The sequence below is a fragment of the Tubulanus polymorphus genome, chromosome 11 (assembly GCF_964204645.1).
Source record: "Tubulanus polymorphus chromosome 11, tnTubPoly1.2, whole genome shotgun sequence".
NCBI lineage: Eukaryota > Metazoa > Nemertea > Palaeonemertea > Tubulaniformes > Tubulanidae > Tubulanus > Tubulanus polymorphus.
Window position 1 is genome coordinate 622921 of NC_134035.1, and position 24043 is coordinate 646963.

General features: G+C 38.0%; 1 protein-coding gene across 1 annotated transcript; it reads right to left on the reverse strand.

The window, feature by feature from the left end:
* Positions 1 to 5629: 5629 nt before the first annotated feature.
* LOC141912460 (kinesin-like protein KIF21A) lies at positions 5630 to 24008 on the reverse strand. Its single transcript, XM_074803668.1, has 38 exons — positions 23943 to 24008; positions 23297 to 23433; positions 22812 to 22991; positions 22686 to 22728; positions 22175 to 22357; positions 22035 to 22091; positions 21687 to 21779; positions 21430 to 21567; positions 20963 to 21112; positions 20506 to 20621; positions 19030 to 19225; positions 18700 to 18892; positions 18550 to 18616; positions 17871 to 18110; positions 17655 to 17760; positions 17479 to 17569; positions 16834 to 17028; positions 16295 to 16494; positions 15862 to 16038; positions 15259 to 15346; positions 15080 to 15168; positions 14785 to 14853; positions 14419 to 14484; positions 14034 to 14144; positions 13420 to 13509; positions 13148 to 13322; positions 12677 to 12716; positions 12537 to 12594; positions 12204 to 12457; positions 11207 to 11344; positions 10659 to 10802; positions 10410 to 10546; positions 9926 to 10103; positions 9682 to 9843; positions 9182 to 9299; positions 8817 to 8987; positions 8277 to 8476; positions 5630 to 7839 (listed from the first exon to the last, which is right to left on the reverse strand). Exons 2-38 carry the CDS (start codon positions 23335 to 23337, stop codon positions 7755 to 7757), a joined length of 4839 nt encoding a protein of 1612 aa, XP_074659769.1. The 5' UTR covers positions 23338 to 23433; positions 23943 to 24008; the 3' UTR covers positions 5630 to 7754.
* Between the last annotated feature and the right edge of the window lie 35 nt (positions 24009 to 24043).

Genomic DNA, 24043 nt, shown 5'->3' on the forward strand with positions numbered 1-24043 from the left:
TCAGTGGAAAACCTAAATTGAGTTTATCCTGAAGCGTGCGCAACAGCATAAATAATGCATACATTAATAATATGAATAATTATAGAAGTAATACAAATCACGTGACGACAGTTGAGGAGGGTAGTATCAGTACACTAAGTGGGCTAGTTCTATCAGTCCACTAATGTGGGCTAGTTCTATCAGTCTACTGGTTAGCATACTTTCTATGGTCTATCTGCGTAAATTCACTGGACTCGCTAATTAATTGTTAAGACTGGGAAGACTTAAATACAGACTACATCAAGGCGCCACAGAGACCTCGCTTGCTAGCACTAGCTGAACTTGCTTTCTTAAACTCATTCATTTCATATTTCGAGGAAGCGTCTGCATCATTTTCATATACCCTACTGTAGATTCCTCCTAAATGGGAACTGTTTATCTCGGTAAGCCCACCTAAAGTCAGTTTCTAATTCAGTAACCTCCCAATTGGGTAAAAACAAAATCCTGGTTCCAACTGTATCGATTCAGGCGCAGTTTACTGCACAATTACAAACTCTAGACAAACATTTCTAATTGCCTATTCTTCAAAATTGAAGTTTCAAACGAATTTCGGGCACTTTTTCAAATTAAAAGACTGAGTTTCGAGCACCTTTAAAAGCATTTTCCGATAAGGAATTTTTAAGGAATCAAAGAGTCGTAGGAGCACACAGCTATAGTGCCACCTTTAGGCTGTTCAAATTGTGTATTTATCATCAGAGAGCGTGCGTTCTGCAGCTGCCTGACTGACCTATCAATACACTTTTTATCATGAAATGTAAGACGAAATGATGCTTGACATACAATATTAATAACTAGGCTCACAGCGCGAGCAGCACATTTTCTAGGTGCCCTGAATCTATACATTTATTGCCCAAAGTAGCGTTTCGCAAAAAACGTTTTCATACTAAGCAATATGATGTATGAAAATCTATAAGAGGGGCAACAACAAGTCAGGGGTTCACCCTAGGAGAACCCTGTAGACTTTTATAGATGACTCGTACCCGGGTCAACTTGTAGGTCAACTCATAGACCTACCCCATTTTCAGATTTAATTTAGGCCTACATGACTTTGATCAACTTATACCCTGTTTGAGTTTTTGGGTTTCTTGACTCTTGCTGGTATTGTAAAAAGATTTTGAAATTAGGCCGAGCTAGCGCCCTATTTCATGGAAAGCAAAAATATGTTCTAGACCGCACATATAATTCTTACCATATATATGTTAAATATGAAATACAGCCTTGAATCAAATTAAACCAGAAAAAAATAAGTTTCATTCATTAAGTAGATTAGAGGAGAAATAACTTGTCAAAAAATACATTCACAAAATACAGGCCTGTATAGCGAATTTGAGGAAAGAGTTAAAGAAAAAAATAGAGCAGAAAATTCAAGATGTTCTTCCTCTTCTCACTAAGGCTGCCTTTTCCAGAAAATACTCTTTAAAAAATAATTTTTTCTGCCTTCTCAAGTAAGAAGGGCATTTCACACAAGGCATATGTGACGTGTGGTACTCTGCTGAATCCACCACAAACAAAACTATGTACGTAGTGTTTTATCACAACCATAATAACATAATTGAATTAACATCATCAATTTTAAGTAATAAAAATAGGCCTAATCGAAAAAGCTAACAGTTTTCGAAAAAAAACCATATAGGCTACTTTACAGTACATGGTCTTCTACCCATCCACACATGTCATAGGCCTAAGTCGAGAGGACAGGTACAGCCAGGTTGAAGGAATGGTGGATAATTTGCCCGATGGCGACATAGGCTATCAATAAAATCATTTGTTGGTTTAGAGCAGAGGCCGTGAGAGGGTTATGAAGGTTTAACGTAAAGGGTTTAATAGGGGACGGGCAAACCGAAAGTTTGGAGACCCCGCAGAGCGTTATCCCTGTAAAAGAAAAGTATTCTTCACTTTAACTTCAAAGCAAAAATCATTAGGCCTATATACGACGACATGATAAGATGAGTCTAAAGAACTGTGGAACACTGAACACCAACTCACCTTAGAGTGGTTCTCTTTTTCCAGGGTATCTGACGTTTCACAGCAGAAAATCGAACTGGCAGCTATTTATCGTTGCGCAGGACGTGCAGTACGTGTCATGCGAGGTTACCGGCTCGCATTACACCACTGTCATACTCGCTTGCCAGGGTTTGATATCATACTCGCTTGCCAGGGTGTGATATCATACTCGCTTGCCAGTGTTTGATTGCCTCCAGCCGGAGCTCGCCTGGGAATGCCGCCAGATCTCGCTCACCGTCAAGTGCTGCCCCATGTGCATAACCGGGAAATTATTTCTCTAAAGAATTATCCTTTTTTATCGCAATTAGTGGAATATCTTTATTCATACATAACATAACTCATTCTGTTCTCTCATTTTTGTTGTTACTAGTGTTATGAGTGTCCATTCCGTGAGTTTCTTTTGTCTAATGAGAGGAAAAGAAATCGGAAGTTATCGGGTGTACGCAGCTCGTTGCGGCATTGTATATACTGTAATCAAAATAATGATATGATATGTAAAATCGCAACTATCAAAATCTTCATGATGATTGGAATCTTATTTACTTCACGTCTCAATCGGCTTCGACTCATCGTATCAAAAAACGCTCCGTAAGAAATGAAACACCATGCGTGGACAGTTGGTTTCGCGCCGACCTCTTGATGGGTCTGACTTCAAAATCGAGTCTACTAATGAATCAAATGATTGTAAGTAAAAATATTGGAAATAAAATTCACCGATTTAAGTAAAACAATAACGAACAAATACGAGATTTTTACAAGCCGAGTGTTACTGTTAGTGTGTATATTTTATTTCCACAAACTGAGGCGCTTTAAATTTGACATCTTCGCGGCTTTATATACTTAACCCGATATAGATACAACCTTATCCACTGCACTCAATAAATTACAAACTGGTGCGCGTTTCCCTCGCGATTTTCAACCCCAAATTTCCATCGTAAAATTATCGATAACAGTTTTTCTAGAAGCCGTAACGTGGTATAGAGTGTGCTTTTTTCTCAAAGCGACCTCGTCATTGGGCGACAGTGGTTGGAAATATACGAGATTCTTGGGCTGGGTTGATTTGGATTTCATCTCAACATCGTTGATAAACGCGACACCATTTTGACATCTGACTGAAACCCACTGCGAGCCGGTGACTATTGTTTTATCGATCGAATAGTTCATAAATTTCATCGAAGGCTTAAAACGGTAACATCCAGCCTCGTTACTAAAAAAATCACACAATGCCAATGGGTAAAGTTCACCGGTTTTAACGATTCTCACGATTCCTTTTTTTGAACTGGTGAAAAATGATACTGAGAAGTTTTTTATGTCAACTTTATTCGTCAAGTCGCCGAAACGAAGATTTATGTCACCAATCGATGATGCTGCAAGCGAAGTTTGGCTTGTATTGACACCTTCGACAATTTTAAGTTTGACTTTTTTGTTGCCATCATCCGCTGTCATGTTCACTCCTCCCTCGCCGAACACGATTCCTCGTTCGGCATCGACGTTTTCAAAATCAAAGAAGTATCGGAATTTACGCAGCATCGACGCTGGAAATAAAATTTTGGAAAATATAGGCCTACCTTCAAATCATCGCCCCCATTGAAATTCAAGGATTGGACGAAGGATCAAAAATAAAGTCATAACATCGATCGAAACTCCTGATTACTGATAAATACTGATCAATTTCTTTCGCAGTTTCTCTGCAGATGTTAGTTCAGCGTGTGTAAAACAGTTATTCTTACTTTTTCTTCTTTTGTTCTCAAGATTCTTCAGTTTATTTATCTGAATTTAGAAGAATAGAGAGAAGGTCGTCATGGACTTCACCATGGCAGCTACGTACGTAGCTTTTGCAGAGCAACAAATATGTCATCGATCCACGCGGTCGCCACACACTCTTTTATTTCTGATATACGGTATAAATGAAATGCGCTTCAATCGTTTAAATTCTGTCTATAATGTGGTTTAAACTACGTATCCATCTCTTCGCCACGTCACGAGTGAGTGAAACCATGCATTGGCCGGACAAACTTCATTTTACTCAAACTCAAATTTCGCTTTACATCGTCACATCATTTTGTATTTATATGAGAAATCATGCTTGAAAATTAGGTTGATTCTTACCTTGTAGTACTTGGTTTCACCGTCGGGAGTGCTGCACGCATCGTCCATGTTGACGTCATACAAGAAGCAATTTCCCTTTTCGAACGACATGGTCGAACAACTCTGATCATTCATACAATCAGCTCCACACTCGACGACGCTACGAACATTTCTGTTTGCGATCAGGCTTTCGTTGTTCGCCCAGTTTTGCGAGTTTCTCACGCTGTGTTTGTCGCCTATTGAACATTCAGGCAATCGAGTGAATTTCTGAAACCGGGTCTCAGTTACGACCTCAGCGGCGATCAGGCAGATAACAACCAGTGAAATGTAGTTTGCATTCATCGTGGTTGTTGATTTCCAGTTGAATGTTTGATGCATTTACAAAGAATGAAATGTAGATATACTCAAAATACTGGACCCACCCCTTGTTAACTTCATTCGATTGTAGCCGATTTTGCCAGGTACGATTGAGCGCCTGATTGGTTAATTTCGTTTGATGAAGCCAATAAGAAATGGCAGTCGGTTGCATGTCTTCAGGCTAACAGGAAAATACACTTTTGTTTGGAAGTTCGTAAAAAAACGCCAAATATGAAAAAATATATCAGAATTTGTAATCACGGGTTTCATTCATTCAATTAATCCGTTTCAGCGCGAGAAAGGCCTCATATCTGTTATATAACTGTAGAACTCATCTTTCCCAGAGGGTTAAAACGCTTTTCTTCTGCAAAGACGACACATTTTTCGTCCCGTTTGTGAGAGCGTCTTAAACCCTACACCACACGCTTCGAATATCAAACACCACAATTCCGAAAATCTTATGAGTAGGGATCGATTTCAACATTCGTCCTTATCTCAACTGGTTGGAATAGACTGCATGTTGTATTTTTATACGTATGACGATAAGATGCGGAAATTTTGTTACACAATTTTCGCTTCTGGCAACAACAGGATTAATTACAACACGGAAAATGTCTGAATGTTGTGTAGTAATCATATTTGATCGTCAAATTATAACTCCACGATTGAATAGACAATTGATCGCTAGGGGGCTTTTCTGACAAAGGAAGGCTTTTCCACTATCTCAGTCACCTAACCTTTATCCGGGCTGGGAACTTCTGGCAGCCTAAATACACGTAAAGGGACAGTTACGTAGTCATGGTTTTAGATCTAAGACCGAGAACTGTCACTGAGAATCTATCAGCATAAGGCGAGAACAACGAACAACAACTCGATATTTGTTGAAAATATTAGCAGTTGTAATAATAAGTTATCAATTAAATTCATTTAGTTCTTTTTATATCACATTTAGTAGTCGACAAAAGAATGGTGACTACCGGTTTACGGAATAAATAATCATATATATACATATATATATATATATATATATATATATATATATATATATATATATATATATATATATATATATATATATATATATATATATATATATATATATATATATATATATATATATATGGATATATATATTCGAGGTGGCATTTCTACAAATGATTCATACTTCAGAATAATACAGGATTTCAATATTGAGCCGGGTTTGTGGATGGTTATACATGTGAGGGCGGATTTAAGGGGGGTCCAGAGAGAGTGCCTTCCCAAAGAGGTTGCCCCCTTTACGTGCAGTGAAAGATCATTAATACCTGCAGATTTGACGCTCATCTTTCGGAAATGCATCTTTTCGGACCCTGCTAATGACCTTTGGCGGGACTGCTTTATCCAAGAAATGCATTCTGTTTTCTGGACCCCGACCTTCCAATTTTCCTAGACCCACTATCCGCCCCTGGCAATACAAAATGTACATTGGATAAATAACATCGATACTAACATATATGCATTATTTTTTTCGATAGCTGGCTTGCATTATAAGGCACAAACCATGTAGCTATATCATACATTTGACAGAGACATCATTACAATATCTAACATCTCTATTCTATACTAGCATTATCTATAGAAAAACTGGGCCTAGTTCAATAGTCAAGACTTAAGTCGAAAAGTAGTCTTAAATCTTAGGTTTGAGATTGGCTATAGAACTAAGATGGTCTTAGTCGGGTCTTAAGTCTAAGCCTTGACTAGGGAACTGGGCACTGGGCCTAGTTCAATAGATAAAATTCAACTACATACTTGGAAATAAACTGATTTCCTGGGACCATGGGACCTGAATACTACAGCAACCTCATTCAACTGATGTATGATTCATACTACTGCTCTAGTAGACATTACCACAACTCACAATAAATTAAAATGAATATAAGACAAGATATATAAGTAAATAAATAGGAATTATAGAAACCATCACCTAATGGTGGCTTTCACGTGACAACCGACCGGTAGTCCACGTGCAATGATTCTTAAGTAGCCACAGCCGTGAACAAAACGATAACTCAACCTCAACTCAAACTATCAAAATGGAAAACAAACTAATGAACAAGATCTAATTCTTAATAAATGCAAAACAATGACATTGTTAAAGCCTGACAAACGGACTTTAAGTATTTCCTGAATTTTAGAGACTTGAACTTTATCTAATGACTCGATCGCTATAGAAAAGAGATTTCTAATAAAAAGTAAAACTGAAAATGAATTGACTTAGCGTTTGTTTTGCGAGGAGAATACTTGGATTCTTCACTGAAAATGCTACATAAAAACAAATTCAACAATTTTCGTAAGTTTTTGTTACAACAACATTCATACTACTAACTATGGTATTCACTACATGTTCAACTACCCCTGTATCCTCCTTTAGACCTTATGGATCTATTCATGTACAACAAAATGACACTTTCAAACATTATCAGATTAGTTCTAGAGGAGGCAGAAGAAAGACAGGTAGTCTACAATATCTACCAGCTGTTTTATGAATTGTTTCACCTATATTTCTAGCACATTGAATACATCGAATCACAGTTCATTTCATTACAACATGTTACACGCCGATACGAAAGACATATAAACAATAATTTGTATGGTTGATTTTTAGGATGAAAGCCCTTCGTTGAAATATATTTCATCAAAATACACATTTAGGTAAGCATAGAGACAAATAGTGCTTTGAAAGTTAACTACATTCATTTGAAATACAAGCTTTCGTCACTAGTGTATAGAAGCTTTATCATTTACCAGATGAAGCTAGTTTCACCATTTGGGTATAGAAGCTTTATTAGTCTTACTTTATTATTCTTTACTTTACCAGCTACTTTTGCCACTAGTGTATATAAGCTATTATACACTAGTCGAGAAAGCTTGCACTTCAAATAAATCTAATAAACCTTCAAAATACTGATTCTAAACCAGGTATTAAACACTGCTAATCTACAACATCAACGTATTGTGTATAATATATATTGGATTGTTCGATTTGTAGTTATTCAGTTTTTCCATTGAGCGACGAAAGTCAAAATAACGACTCCGCAAAAAATATTTAGCAAAGGATTAACAAACTAGTGTACTTTACATGTATATATAACAAGCAGTTTTAGTAGCAGTACGCGTATTATTGATTTGTGATCGCGGTGTAGATAAAACTTTATGAAAATAACGCACATCGCTAGCAGAAAGACTCTTTATAAGACATACGCGTTATGAATCATCACATCTTCCGATCATAACGTGTTGAATCGCAGTTTATCGGAGTTCGGTGTTTTTATCTCGTTGTCGAATCTCTGCCAGATGCCGACCGTAGAATCGCTGAAACAAAATACCAAATTATCATCATGAATAAATCTCCTGAGAAGACGACAAGATTAGTAGTCATGAAGAATTACTAAAACTAATCAGTCATTCTATGGCCAACGGGTGCTGCACCACACACCAGATGGCACAACAAACTATAAACTGTGTTGTTCTTAGTGATTATTTTCAAACTAGTCATCGAGTAGGTATAAGATTGACTTTCTTACACAGTGCATGGTATAAATTTCACAGAAAATAGATTTACTCTAAGCAGAAAAGTTGATTCGAATATAATCGAATGGATTAAAAGTCAATGTTTTAGGTAAATTTCCAGTCCTTTCTGGTCCTAATAAGACTTTTATCAGGTATGTACCACCAAAACTGACTGAGCTAGGCCACCTGATCTACTCTCAATTCAAGTTGAAATAGACATTAGTCGTTAAAATACTTACTTCGAAGCCGAAAATATACACGTTGAATTCGTAGTGATGGCATTAATCGGGCTGTTGTGAGCTTTAATATCACTGATTTGAGAACAATCATCCACTGACCATAGTTTTAAATAACCACTTCGACAACCGCTCAGTAAACTCTCACCGTTCGGTAGAAACGTTAAACCGCACACCCAGTCCTTGTGAGCAGAATTTATGGACTGAAAACAGATAACACAACGTATGAATATATTTACACGAAGCGCTATGACTTTCAAACACTTTTGGTTTTACTTTACGTGATGATCACTCGTCACATAAATCAATCATCCCTTGACTGGTATTTTCAATCCAAAATATGTATCATTTGAATTGAACTAAACAAAGGTAGACAGCTTCCGAACCATACCCCAAGGCAAAAGAAAGACGTTGGCCCAAAGAAACCTGGAGTTGTTTCAGGGCCATGGGAACTGGCAAAACCATCCAAAATGCGAAATAGTCCGTATGCTAGGGCATAAAGCCCCCTAAAGAAGAACTAACACTACTTTATTTTATACTTACATGTTTAAGTTGTTGGTCATGGAGGTCCCATTTTTTAATACACATATCTCGTGAACCGCTGAATAAAGTAGTTCCATTCAGCGCTAATGATTGGATACCGTCATAATGAGGTGGTTCCAAATTAGAGAACGGAGTCAGAACGCCATTAGCTGACTCATGAAACTGGAAAACCTGTTCAAAAAAAATATCAATGCTTTACAATTACATCATGGTGATTCAACCCCATTAAATCCGACGTATGAATCGGTGATAGACGTAGCTAAAATTAACAAATAATCTTCAGCATATTATGGTAAAAATTAGTCAGCAATGAAAAACCCACATTGAAAAACATCTTCTGCAATTGTTCACATGAATTTACTTACCTTGATATAATGATCTTTAGACCCAGTGACGACTGTAACGTTCGAGTGGCTGTCTTCAACTGCTAGTGCCATCACAGCTGCCTGATGACCTCCACTTAGTTTACCAATAGGTGAATATCTACAATACAGTGGAGAACATTACAATACAGGAAGGCTCATATACATATATACATATTCACAGTGGAACCTTATTACAAGAAACTTCAAGCCACAGAACAATCTTTGTTTCTTCTATTCATTGTGAAATTAATCAAATCTTATTTGCGATAAAAAGTTTTCATGTAGTTTTCTTCTTCTATGACATCACCAACACCGATGCTTCATGATGTGATTATACAAGGGACCTTGTTAAATCTGATAAGCATTCACTTATGATTATTGAGTGGCAACTAAGATTTGCATTTTTCATATTGATTCAGTCTCACGAAAAAGTTTAACTCAAATTTCTGGTTTAATTGCTGGTTGTATGATTCCTGTTTTCAATGCCAACTAGAACTTACTTCCTCAGATCCCAGAGTCTAACGAGATTACCGGCGGCTGTGAACAGCATTTTTCCATTTCGACACGGGGCGATATCGTTGATGACCATTTCACCAGTTGGAAGACTGACCATTCGCGACGAGGTAGAACTTGAATGACTACTTTGAACTTGACCAGACGAACTAGAAATATATACGTGTCGAATATGAATTCCTGACTGAAAATCTTCCCATAAAATACTGACAACAAAAATGATATACGCACCACAAACTTTGGACACATTTTGAAGCTCGTGGATCCCAAACTTTGATGAGGTAAGATGAAACGGAGTATAAGAGTTTGTTTTGTGAACAGTATTTGACTGTAGTGACGTTGTGCGGGTGTCCGCTCAACGTCGTCAGCAACTGACATGTGTTCAAATCCCAGACTTTCGCCAACTGATCTACAACAAAATATACAACAAATTGTCATTAGATAAAGAGCTTTTTGAGTTATTCAATTCTAAATCTTAAACGGAGATCGACCAATGGACCCACGGTTCTGCCTTTCTGGGCTAAATTTTGATTCTAGGGGTCCTGGACATTGATAATAATTTATTTTTCACTTAAATAATAGGAATGGAATGAAAAAATATGAATGCCAAGTTAACATTAATAAGTGGAGGGTGCAGTCACAGAGCCTACAGGCTGTAACAACTCTTGACCAAGCCAAGTGGTGATTGTACCCAAAGTAGAGTTTGTTCGCTTACCTTTACCACCGGTGAAAAGAAGATCATCGGTAGCATGAACTGATAAAACAGCTGATGAATGCCCTTCCACTTTGTGAGTGAAAACTAAAGGCCCGACTGGCGATGAACTGGAGGTTTTAACAGATCGGATGCTGCCCCTAGAAATCGAAACATGCCGAAATAATGAAGTGACTTAAATTTAAGTTTTAGAAAGTAAAGCTTTGATTGAATGTGGATGAATATGACTTGATACAAGAAAATAGTCGTTACTTGTTTTGAATTTGCGTAGACGAACGACACGTTTGACTCGTCAGTCGTGAGAATACGTTATCAGATGAATTGACAGTTGGTCGTTCCCGGGTCGGAGATGAAGGGTTACTATGACTACCACTGTTCGGCACTATATCACTGTCGCTACAAAACATTCATCAGTTATATATCAATTCTCATGAGATTCTCGATCGAGTGTTGTTGAAAAAAATCAGCAAACTGATTCGGCAAACTGGTTAAATGATTTTGAATTCAGGTAATGCCATCTAGAGGAATTAATTTTCCCCCTCTACGCTTCACGTGTCACTGCAATTTCTTATCAGAAGACCCGCCCCACTTTTCAAATTTTCTAGATACGCGCCTGTGATGAAGAAATGATTTGGGAGTTAAAACTGAACCCACGAAAAATCAGATCCTAGATCGAGTTTACTACAGTAATTTTTAAAAACACATTATTAAACAAATTGAAACATAGCGTACGGTAATCTATCAACCCCCTGGGGTTAACCTAACCCCGGTAACCTTGGTAACCCCGATAGACTACTCACGTTGACGTCTGCCGATTGTAGGCTTTACGACGAAACGTCGGTGACGGTTCCGGAGTCGATTTCTCGCTGTACGTTTTCCTCCGGAATATCGGCGACGGATCGGATCGACTGACGGGTCCTCTAGCAGACGACGACGATCTACCGGTAGAAATTATTAGTAAACCACAGTGATTTGATTGATTGGTTAATCAAGCGAGGAGCGAGGGAGGGGGTTAAATCAGTCTTTTAGAATATTAGAGGCTGATGTTAGTAGAAAATTAAGTCAAAGTGAAAGAATTTCAGTTTTAATAGAATCATCTTTTGAGTGCAGTAGAAATAAGCTCGGGCACAAAAACAGACATTACTATAAATATACCAATAAGCAGATTACTGGATTTCAGCTTATTGGACGGACCTATTCAAACCTTCATTTTATCCCACAGAATTTCTATTCTGAATAATACACTTGTTTGATTGTAAGATGATTGTAAGAAATAGGACTCTTTATAAGTTTTGTATATACCGCTATGCAAGTGGTCCCCTATTACATCATCTTATTTTTTTGAAAGTTATACTAGATAGAATGCAGGAAGTGAAAAATATATAGAAATTTAATAAATATACTCGGTAACTATGGCACTAGAGACACATAATTCCCAACAAATACTCTTGAAAAAGCTCAGTCACATCGGGGGTTGTGTGACTGAAACTGATACGGGACACACCAATAAAAAGAATCGAATTACAATGTACCATGAATTCATGCTAAACCAAATAATTTAAAGAGGTCAAGGAAGAAATATAAGCTGATACTAGATTTTTCAGCTAAATTCATTTTTAAAATCCTGGATGTGCCTGTGTCCAGCGAGCGTGCTGTCCTGTCGGTTGAGGGAGGAAAAAAGACCAGATCAGTCTTTTAAACACGGGATATATGTTAGCCATTAATGCGATAATTCGTAGTGTTAATTGGGCAGCAGTGATATACATCAGATTGATTGATTGTTAGTGCGGTGCTTACTTTGCAGATTGAGTGGGTTTAATTGGCAGAGATTTAGGCGGCGGCATTAATACGCAATCGGGAAGCTCGGATTTAATCATCGGTTTCTCGTCGGATTTACTCGTTGTCGTCGTCGTCGCCGATGAAGTCGTCGAGGCGGACGCCGGTCGTTTTTTAACGACGTTGATCTCTTCGATGACCGGCGGTAAAACGGACGCGAGCGGCGCCGCTAGCGGGTACAGTAACTCCTCCGGCGTCGCTGTTTTTCGTCGAGCCTAAAAAATGAACGCAACGTGCTGTAATAATCGAAACGATGGACGAACGACTCGAGGAGCTGATCTCCGAGACTCGTACCTTATTTCGACCTCCGGCCGGTGTGCTCGTCGTATCCGGTAAAAACTGATCCAATATACTGAATATAATATCAGAAAATACGTATTTCTTTCTATAACGGGGTTCGGTGATTGTTAAAAGCACACGGAGATGTAACTTACCAGTCGTACGGAGATGAGGAATCACTGTCTGAATTAGAGTCTACAAAACAATTATAGAAACAAGAATGTTTGATTGGGATCAGTTTATCATGTGTCCAGCTTCAGATATTTCTACCCTTATTTCACAAAACATTACACATTACATATTTCATCGGTTCACTTTCAGAAACTGATCTTCCACACAAGTGTTCAGGACTTCAGAGATATTTTTGATTTTAAACGAACTACAAACACCAGACATTAGATATTTTATCAGCACGCTTTCAGAAACTTCAGATCATCCACAGTTTAAATGTGTTCAGGACTTCACACCTGAGACATTTTTAAAGGAAAATGAACTACAAAGACCAGATACTAGAGGATATGTTATCAGTAAACCTTCAAAAACTGATCTTCCACACTTCACACTGCTATCTTGAATGTCTGGAAGTGTGGGTCCAGATTTCTGTTTGAGACAACTATCGACGTTACCTTCATCATCCTCATCGTTTTCTGTGAGTAATTCATCGTTGAGTTCCATATCGGGATTCGACTCGTTCAGTACGAACTGTAACAGCGACGCGTGAAACGAATTCTTACGCTTCACTTTGCCTAATTTCAACGCGAGTTGTTTACTCTCCTGAGCCTTCTGCGCGGCTAACAGACCCTGAAATTCATCGGAAAAATATCCATCATGGATCATGTACAGAATCATACGAGTCTCACGCAGTTCCACATATGTTCGATCAATGATAATAACAAACCTTGTCGATGACTAAAGCGAGAAGATGTTCGAGTAAATATCGAGCTTCGTCTGAACTGCATTTCGCAATCAGTGACATCGGTTCATCGCTCTGGAAACAATCAAAGAACAACAATCAGCTCAATACTGTAACGATAGATCTATGTTTTATCGGAAAACACAAACATACACATAGTACGGTTTATAAATGATATGAAATAAAGAATGGAATTAAATTCAACGAATGCAACATCAGGAGACAGTGAGAGTGGACGACATTACGAGACAGTGAATGGATTAACATCAGGAGACGGTGAAATGGATGCAATCTACAAACGTACATCGATTCAGACCAGACTACCTCATACCTGATATCTCGAATTGCAGTAGCTTTCCTCCAAAATCAGACTAATTCGACATCAATAATATTAGTTTCATTAAAAATCAACTAGAAATTATTCCGATTACCAGAATATTTTGATATTTTTGGGAATAGTAAAAGAGTAGAAACTACTCTTAAATAGTTGTGATAGTCAGGTCTGTACTTTACTCAATGCATCCAGACTATAGAATCATGCATAAACCGGTATACAATGCATTCGTGCAATAACTCCCAGAACCTAAACATCTATTTACCTTAGCCTCAATGAGTTCCATGATATTCGATTGAAATTCCTGAATATCGTCTTGCAATCTTTCCAGGTGGCCGTTAGTTTTCTCGATTTCATATTTCAGTTCTGCTTCGTCCTGAAAAAAAGGCATGAATTTTTTTTCCATCTTAAGAGTTTTTTCCACAGTCAAAAGTTATAGCTCAGAAGAAATGCACGTAGCTACAGTCAACAAGAGACCCATGTGCCTTGTAGCTTCTGTTATGATATTATGCTTTGACGTAATGTATGTATAACCCAGTACAATATATAATGCAAGCACACATCTGGGAGAATGGTTATTTACGGTTCACTCATATAGTCAAAATATGCAGCAAGAAGAATCAAGATATAATCACGTGACAATTACAAACCTTTTCATCGGTGCTGTCCAGTTTCAATTTTAACTTCTCACAATGTCGATTCAGTTTTTCACGTTCCTATCATCATAATATCATAATAGAAATATTTTATACCGAATGATACAGATGAATTTAAGAAGTTTATAACTTCATTAGTAATACAAAGATTTTGATACGCATATGAATCTGCAGTTCCCTCAGAGGTTCTGCGGCTGTAGACATTTCTCATCACAATTCTTGCAATTTGTGATCCCGCGCTCCTATTTTCTCTGACACATTTTCACTTTCACAGCAGCCGAAGACTAAAAGGTAATCATCATCCAGTCTGAAGGACTGCCGATTGATAGCTGCTCTAATGTACACAGGGGTGTGATATACCTTCAATCTCATATTCATATCTTTCTCCATCAATGACACAGTTTTCTTCTTTGCTACGACGCTCGTGACCTACAAACATCAAACATAACGTGTCCGTTTGATTTCACACATCGCAAATAATCAGCTGGATTTCTGGCTTCTCAGTAATGATTTACTATTTCACCGCTGAGTTAAATCTCACCCAGGCTCCACAGTTGTGAGTTTAGTCGGGAAATAGTTAATTTCCAATATTTAAGTCGTAACTGACAACTGTGGAACTGGGTTAAAAAATGTAGTAAAACAGCACAAAGATTACCGTTTTCTCGAGTTTATCCCATTTTTGTTTGGCCAGTTTTTCCGAGAATTTCCGACCATCAGCTCGACGAACGGGAATTTTCAAATTGTCTGTAAGACAAAAGATAATTAGGTATCAGTATTCATAGACTAACGTCTGATGCACAAACTTCATTCTAAAGGATCGAAGTTGATAGGTACCATTTTTAGCCGAGGGTCTGTTGTAACTATAAACACGTCCAGATGCTTTTTTAGACAACGGTTTCTGCTGACGTTTCAGTGATTCAACCTGTTTGTATAGATACATAACTATAATAGTTAACACCTGTTTGTTATGAAGTCAGGAGGTCAGTTACTCGAAAGTTGATTTGCGTTAAACATCAGGACCCAGTTCCACAGTCGTGAGTTAGAGTTAACTCTGAGTTAAAGTTAGTTCATTTTCAATGTTTTAACCCAGAGTCAAATCTTAACTCAGAACTGTGGAACTGGGCCCAGGGGCTGTGAAAAGTTAGTTGAAGATAACCGCCAGATAAATACCATAATAAAAATGTACTTCTAATTGTCACTTTGTCAACTATTCACTGGTTAACTATATCCAACCTTTGAGCAACTGCATAACCAGATAAATACCATGATAACAATGCAGGTCTAATTGTGCCTTTGTCAATATTCCCTCGGTCAACCTGGAGTCTCAGTTGTTTAAAAGTTGGTTAAACCAGTTAAAGTTAACCAATGGATGACTAGACATGGATTGTTACAATTAAATCTCGATCATCATCATTTCATTTTATTAATCCGATTTACCTCTTCTTGTTTCCGTTTCAATCTTGCGTCTTTCTGTTTCGTTTCCGCCTCTAAAGTTTTAATCTTGTTGTCCTTGGCGCGTTGTTGTTTTTGTAACAGATTCACCTGTTTCATCTTCTGCGCTTCGGCCATCTTGTATCGTTTAGTGCCTTCTTTTATTTGATTCATCAACTTCACCTAGAAGAACAACGTGAGAGTTTAATTAACATTGGTTAATTTTCGACAAGGTTTTTCTGTATTTACTAATCGTGCCTTCTCATAATTCCCTTTAGTCCAATGCACACAACGCAGGGAAACACTAAAATACAGAATCAAACATGTTTCATCTCCATAACATTGTTTCCTGAAGTAATGTTTCTTCACAGGAAAACGCTCATTTTGTCTCCTGTTTCTGTGTTTCACCGCGTCGCGTGTATTCGGCTGAATTTCGAACCTTGGTGCGTTTCATTTCTGCGAGGTCGGATTTTAAAGTGATCAGTTGAGACTCGTACTGTGAACTGTCTCTCATCTGTTTCGTGTGCTCGCGTTTCGCCGCTTGTAGTTTCTTCATTTCGCGTTGCATGTCGGATATTTTGTGTTGATACTGATCGCGAATCTTCTGAGCTTTACCATCGACTGAATGTTCGATCTTATCTGAAATATGAACCATCATTCATGACATTTTTTTTCTCGAGGTTCTGGCCTGGGAGGAATGGGGCGAGTCAAAAATTCTGGCAACCCTTAGCTTCTGTCGGATGACGGGGTTTCTGATAACGTCATCAGAATTAAGATTATAATGACTGACAGTTCCATGGATGTTGGTTGAAACATCAATTTGAGTTGAAATTTGGTTGATTTAGAACCTTTCACTCTTTGAAATGCTGTTTCCAGCTTCACAGTTCTTGGTTAGAATTTTACTCTACAGTTGAAAGATCAGAAACAAAATTATCTTAATTATCAAGCCAAAACGCAGGTGCTGGAGAATGTGTATACCTAAGTTACTGAGCACTTGATCGCGTTCAGTTTCTGTCGACTGTATTTTCGCTTGGAGAATCTTCAGTTTTTCCTCGTATTGTAGTTTCATCGTGTGTAACTCTTTCTGACTGCGTTCGAGACGATCGATTAACTGTTGTTTGATCGAGATTTCACACGTTAATTCAGCCAGGTTTTCATGCACTTGAATATCATCTATAATAACAACATTAACAAGGTTCAGTAGAGAACCCTAAACAACATGTTCCTTAATTATTAGAAACGACATATAGTCAGGGTTATATAACAGTGACTCTCCTAATTTTTGCAGGAGTTTCCCCAAACTTTGAGGAGTTTGGGGTGATTTCATTCTAGAATTCAAATTTTGCAGTCACTGAAAACAATTCTTTAATTTAGAGAAGTTTTCAAGCAATCAAGTAATAGTATCAGCAAGACTCATAAACAGTATCAAATCACATCTCGATAAATACTGGGTGGTGAAACAATATAAGCAAAGTTAAATACCAACACTGTGTGAACTACATCCTACGGCTGGCCATGTCTAGCAACACAAATTGAAGCACTGAGGCAACCTAGTTATAGGCTTCCATAAGCTTTCTTTTGATTGCAATAACGATACTCTACAAGTGGAATGAACCATTTTACCTTCATCATCCAGTTCGCTATCACTATTAGAATCTTCCTCTTCGTCAACTTCGTCTAGATCATTCTCTTCCTCGCAATCATCTTCAGTTCCCTATTATCGAGAAAACAAGAAAATCGTTATCAAAAGAAAAATATTCATTGACGTCTGTGATGAAAATGAATTCGAAAATGCAAACCTCTTTTTTATTATCAATGTTTTCTTCATCTTCGCTTAAAGCGTTTTCATCATCTTCCGCCTCGTTGACATCCTTCTCATTTTCGCTGGTCTGCTGTTCTTTTAGACTGTAATGGTAATAGTCGGAATATTTTCAACAAAACGAGGAAAATCATCAGTCGACCGTCGCGGTATAAGCTGACAGGATTGATGATTTACTGGTTCAAAAATCGCTTACGTTTTGTGACTTTTCTGACGTGAAATGCTTCGTTTCTCTTTCACTTTTAACTGTTCGACGTCGGTTTTCGCGAGTTGCAGCAGATCGTTGACGACGACGTTGTTGTCAGGGTAACCGGGCGACAGATGGGACGCCGCGCACGACAGCGGAGACGTAGATAATCGTGATGGAGTTCGCGGTGAACGCATCGCCGCACGACGCAGGTCTTCGCATAAAGTCTCTGATTCCAGTAGTTTCGTTCTATCAGTAAATAGAACAAAATCATCATTTTACATCATAGACCCGACCACTGGAGCCACCCTAAATCACTCTGAGTCTCATATTTTCAGAGGCAATCGCTTCCCAATTAGAGATAAATACATGAAATGCCAAACATGGCCCACACAAAAACTATAGAACCAATGATACTGCGTAACTTTCTTTCTTAATCACACTCAGATTATTCACATTGATATAAACTGCGACCGATTGATGACTTTGAAAAACTCTTAGTTTCACTTAAAATATGGTTTCATGCTATGATTAATATTGAACACAATTGAACCGAAGAAACTGCGAAACATTATAACTGATTTTAATCATCTACAATGAACTCTGTATCAAGAATATTTTCACATTGATACAAATTGTAATTGAGTGAAAACTTTCAAACACTCTTAGTTTGAACGACAAATTGTACCTTAATTCTTCAATTTGCTGAACGTAGTTTTGCACCAATTTTCCAATTTCATCATCACCTGCATCACCTACAACACAGTTTAACCGACATGAAATTATGAAATCATTGAGAGGATTATGCTGTCTATCGCTGACCCTATAAATGTTGTACCCGCCATATTCTTGATGTTGAGAACAGCTCTTTCTGCGAGAATCGATGCATTTTTCTGCGTTAAAGCTTCGATCGTAGCTTGAAGAGATTTAATTCGTTGTCGTAGGTTATTATTATCGGTTTGTAACATCGTATTCTCGTGGAACATGTCGTTAACAACTTCTAAACCATCATCGCCAACTATACGTTTACCCTTAGAAGAAATACACAATTATATTTCAAATCATTGATGAATAATTTCACTAGGCTTGACAAGAAATCCCTGGTCCATGATGCGCAGTCAAAATTCAATATGATGTTTTCATATTTTACGCATTAATACAAATCTACCTGTTTATATTCTAAAAGTTCTTCCCTGAGTTGGTTGATCTCGGATTTTAAACTCGCGATCTGTCGACTAGTTTTGTCCTGGTTGACGACGACTTTGTTCTCGATATTTCGCGCGCGATTCGCGTATTTCAACGTGTTCAACGTCTCCATGAAGTCTCGATCGCACGGAGAAACACAAGCGATCATCACAGTACGACTACAAAAATAATCAACGCATCGCGATCATAAACCATTCATTATAGCCTCATCTCAGGGCCGTACTAAATTTTGGTAGATACTTTATCAACATAGGTAAAAGCGCCTTTTTTGTATCTACTCGTGTCCCTTTTAGAAAATCTTTATGTATTGAAATGTAGCCGAATTGTTATATACAATAGAAATGTCAAGTAGAATCCTTCATTTGAGATGGACACGCATTTCGTTTTAGGTCAAACATAGTTTTTGTAAGGGCCTATCAGTGTTTGACACTAGGTCACTGCCCTTTTTTAGGATTTCTCTGCCCCCAACATTCAAATGCTAGGTATGGCCCTATCTCTAATTGGAAATCTGACCCTCCTGTCTTCGATATCCTGGCCTTTTACCTCATTTAAATCTCACAACCTGTTTCATGCCCACAACCTAGCTCCTTAATTCCGGATCAAGATTTGATTTTACGGTTAAAACATTGGAAATTAACTGAACTGAAAATTGTTGTGAAACTGGGACCCGATGAATGCATGAATTCAACAAATTGTTGCTAATACTTGAAAAAACTTTTTGATTTGATCTCTGATGATCGAAAACCCAGGTCTCATAAACACAAGGCAATCGTGCAGCCAACCACTAGACCAATAGAGCTACCAGTAGTTCACTCAGCCAGCGTTTTTAACAGCTCGATATCGTACCTACGTAGCATGCTTTTAGTTTGGGGGGTTGAGTTATATCGGAGAAAAACATTGGAATAAATAGAATCACGACACACACACACTGATAAACACATAGTAAAATTATCATAACAGACATTCTCATCTCAAACTGATTTCTAAAAACAATGCAGCGGGATGCGATAAGTCAAATTTGTAGCTGAAATCTTAGAGAAAACTGAGTTATCTACGTTCAAATACATACAGTTCATATATTTAAAAGACGCGCAGCAGCAGTATCTGAAGGGAAATATCAATAGTTATACGACGTTTTAACAGAAAGCGGATAATAATAATTTATAGAACAAACATTACCACTCTAATTGCATGAACACCCACAACAATGCAGATTCAAGAAATTTGAAATAAATCTCTGAAGATGGGTGGAAGTATTTGTTTCTTGAATCTGCGTTGTGGGTTTCACTGGAAATAGTCTCAACTATTTACAACCACGAGCACTCTACCCTGAACTAGAGCAGTGCAATGAACGCCCGACCAATGACACATATTGCTACGATGTGGGGAAATACAACAGTTTGAAGAAGAGTACACTTAATGGAATGTTTCCACCTACCTGTTACCACCGAGTGAATCTTGAAGAAGTCGAGTTAATTTCGAGTCTCTGTACGGAACGTGGCAACCTTTTTTCAGTTTATCGCCTAAAGCTGATATTACGTTTCCCAAAGCCAGCTGTAAACACAAATAATACATGTGACAGTTTCACTTCAGTCATTGTGGTTGGGATAATTATTCCGTGGAGAACTTATCCAAATTACAACTTAAAACTTGGAAATACAAATGAAGACACAAGACTAGACGAGCAAACCCAATTTGACTATGGGGTAAATCTAAACCTACAGTATGATTGGGAGATGCAAGGCTTTTTATCAAAACGAAAAACCTTTAAAAGAAGAATAGTATCGAAAGATTCCTCTCATCATTGCTAAACATCAGTGAATACTAAAACTAGTGAATATCTAATACTAAACATCATGAAGAAAGATGAAAGCTGCATTTGCTTAGAGACGTACCAGTCCACAGTTGATTGAGATGCCCTCTTTAGCTCTTTCACCAGTCGCGCCGGTGCGTTTCAACCGTTCAGAACCGGCCAAATCCACAAAATGAAACTTAGCCTTCAACGATTCAAATTCTTTTTCTTGCTGCTGATTTTGCGGGTCGGTCTGCAATGAAAAATATACCTCTTTAACCCTTACAGTGCGTCTACACCGCAGTTCAGTGTATAAATCAGTGATGGACTTTGCTAGTACACCGCACCATGGTGTATTGTCTATGTAATTAGTAATTGGCTTTTATCTCTTATGTAAGATGGCAGTACCTGTCAAACATGGTCAAATATATCAATAACTAACAATACACGGCAGAGGGTTTCATTTTGTCACTTATAGGGCGCGTGATACTCGCAGCAGCTTGGCGGTAAACACAGAGTCTACTGTAAACACTTTATCAAATGACGAACAAACGCTGTGAATTTTTTTACCTTATCAACGTCACCAGGAACGACGCGTTGTTGTCGGACTTCTAACGTGAATATCGCGTGCGATCTCGACGATTGTGAATTCATGTTTGTACTCGCTGTCGTCCGACTTAAAGAACCGATTTTAAGACACTGCATCGTCTGCCAACAAGAATAACAATAAATCATCAAACGACATACAAACTACGGTCGATATCAGTTTTTGCTTAGTCCGTCTAAAAACTGAATAAAGAATATTCAGAGACACGTGATAAACTTACATCGTCTAATGAAGTGACCGGTCGAATTGTAGTTCCGTACGTATAGATACCGCCGCCTGCATCTTCATGGATTTTGATGTGAGATTTTTGGTTCTGAAAATAAACAATGTCGCCGTGTTGAAAATCATTTCGGTTTTATAGTGATCTAAGACCACTTTTGAATCTGGTATCCGTAGTCTACTAAATATAATCCAGGATCCAGTTCCGCAGTCGTGAGTTAGAGTTAACTCTGAGTTCATTTTCAATGAGTTAACTCTGATTTAAATCTAAACTCACAACTGTGGAACTGGGTCCTGAATAGTTGTTTTCAATCGGAGATTCAAAAGTAAATTAGAAACTGATACTCACCCTTTCACTCGGGTCTCTTGTTGTATCGAGTAAATCAATTATTTCCTCATTGTAAAGCTACAAACCCAAAAGGTAAGAACATATTTCAACGATGAATTGAAAATGTTTGCCATAAATCCACAAAAATCATTGAATTCTACCTCCATAAATTGCGCTGTGACCTTGAAGTCCGGCGGAGTGTTGTTTGCGTCGAGCGCTATTTGTCGACGCGACGTGATACCGGTGAAAAGATGGCCGACAGCGCGAGGTATGATTCCGACACATTCCGGTGGTATATTCACGTCGAATCCAGTTCCCATTGAATACGTCTTCCCGGAACCAGTCTACAAGAAAAATCAGAATCCCTACAGATCAGTCATTCCTGGACAACAGAGACTTTCTTCAGATCCGTCATTCCTGGATAGAAAATTACAAGAAAGCGTCTGCATCATTTTCATATCCCAATTACTGCAGACTCATCCTCAATCAGTACTGTTAACTCAGTAGTTTTGAATGACAGAAATGGCAATAGCGACAAATGAATTTGCAGTGGGACTAGGTCTAGAATTGCGATCAGATTATAAACTCATCCAAAAACAGAGCTAAAAAAGTCAGCTTCCACGACTTTACTCATTCCAACTAGTCAAGGGGTTAAAACAATTGATCTCTCACCTGCCCATAAGCAAATATAGTAGCATTGTAACCCTCCAAACATCTACAAAAACAAAGACATAATATTTCAGTGAAAACTAAGTTTCATTCGCAGTAACAAATATCCACACCAGGTTATAGACTTACCCTTCGATAAGCTCGTGGCTGCAAGTATTATAGATCTGTTCTTGGGTCGAGTCCATATCAAAGACAAAGTCGAATGTGAACATTTTATCTTTACCGAGACAAACCTGCGGCTCACCGGGCATCACTGATGTACACACTTGACACACGTCAATTTTTTCCCTTGCGTTTTGAGGTCGAATCCTGAAAACGAGGAGAATTGATGAGATGTTACAAAAGCATTATACCGGTATTCATTATGAGTCACAGGGGTTTCACACACTGTTACACACAGTGTATTACACTAATGTTACCAGACTGTTACAGGGCGTTATAGCCTGTTACACCTCTGTTACAGGTTGTTACTTCCCTATAAGTTGCAACAGTTTCACAGACTGTTACACCTCTGTTAAAGGTTGTTATAGTAAGTATTCAAGTAACTTTTATTATATGCCTACTACCCTTGCACAACATTGCCCGTGATGAACAGGATTTTAAAAAACATTTACCTCATAGCAACCCGAACACTACTAGCACCACTTCCCGTCATTGTGCGACTGATTGTAATCTTTTAATGTCTACAGTTCAAACGTCCTATCCAAAACATACGAGTCATTGTTGTGCTGCATCTTATTTCAAGCATCTCCTGAAGGAAAAAAAAAAACACCTGTTGTAGCCAAGGCAATTGTTAGAAAAGCAAAGGTGACTTCAAAACCTTGCATTTAGCATCAGTAGTTCAGACGTTTTACCAGTGATCTCTACATACGTTACTGCATCTAAAACGCAATAGCAGGTTGTCGTAGATTTGGTTCGAATGATATTTCAATAATTGTCTCTTTAGTTTATTTAACAATCTATCTATAATTTAATCACTTTATTTTTCAGAGAGTACACTATATATTCAACGCATTTGAGTTGTAATTTCTAGGGCTCGAATTCATTAGGACTGGATGATGCCTGGTCTGGTGGTTGGCTCTCTGGGGTCGGGTTGTCCTGTCTGTGCTGTGTGGGCTGTGGTGGTGGGGAGGAAACCGTCTGCACATTTCAGTATATTTTAAGACTTGAACATGAAATACTTTCTGGTGCATATAGCGGGAAAGTGACGGCCAAACTGACCTAATCTGTAGTTACACCTAATTCCTGAATTTTACTTACGAATGAAACGATTAAAAGTCTTCATCATTCTTTTCGTTTCCCATAAACATTTATTTTTTGACAAATCGTAAAATGCGTAAAGTTGCGTGATATTGACTGAA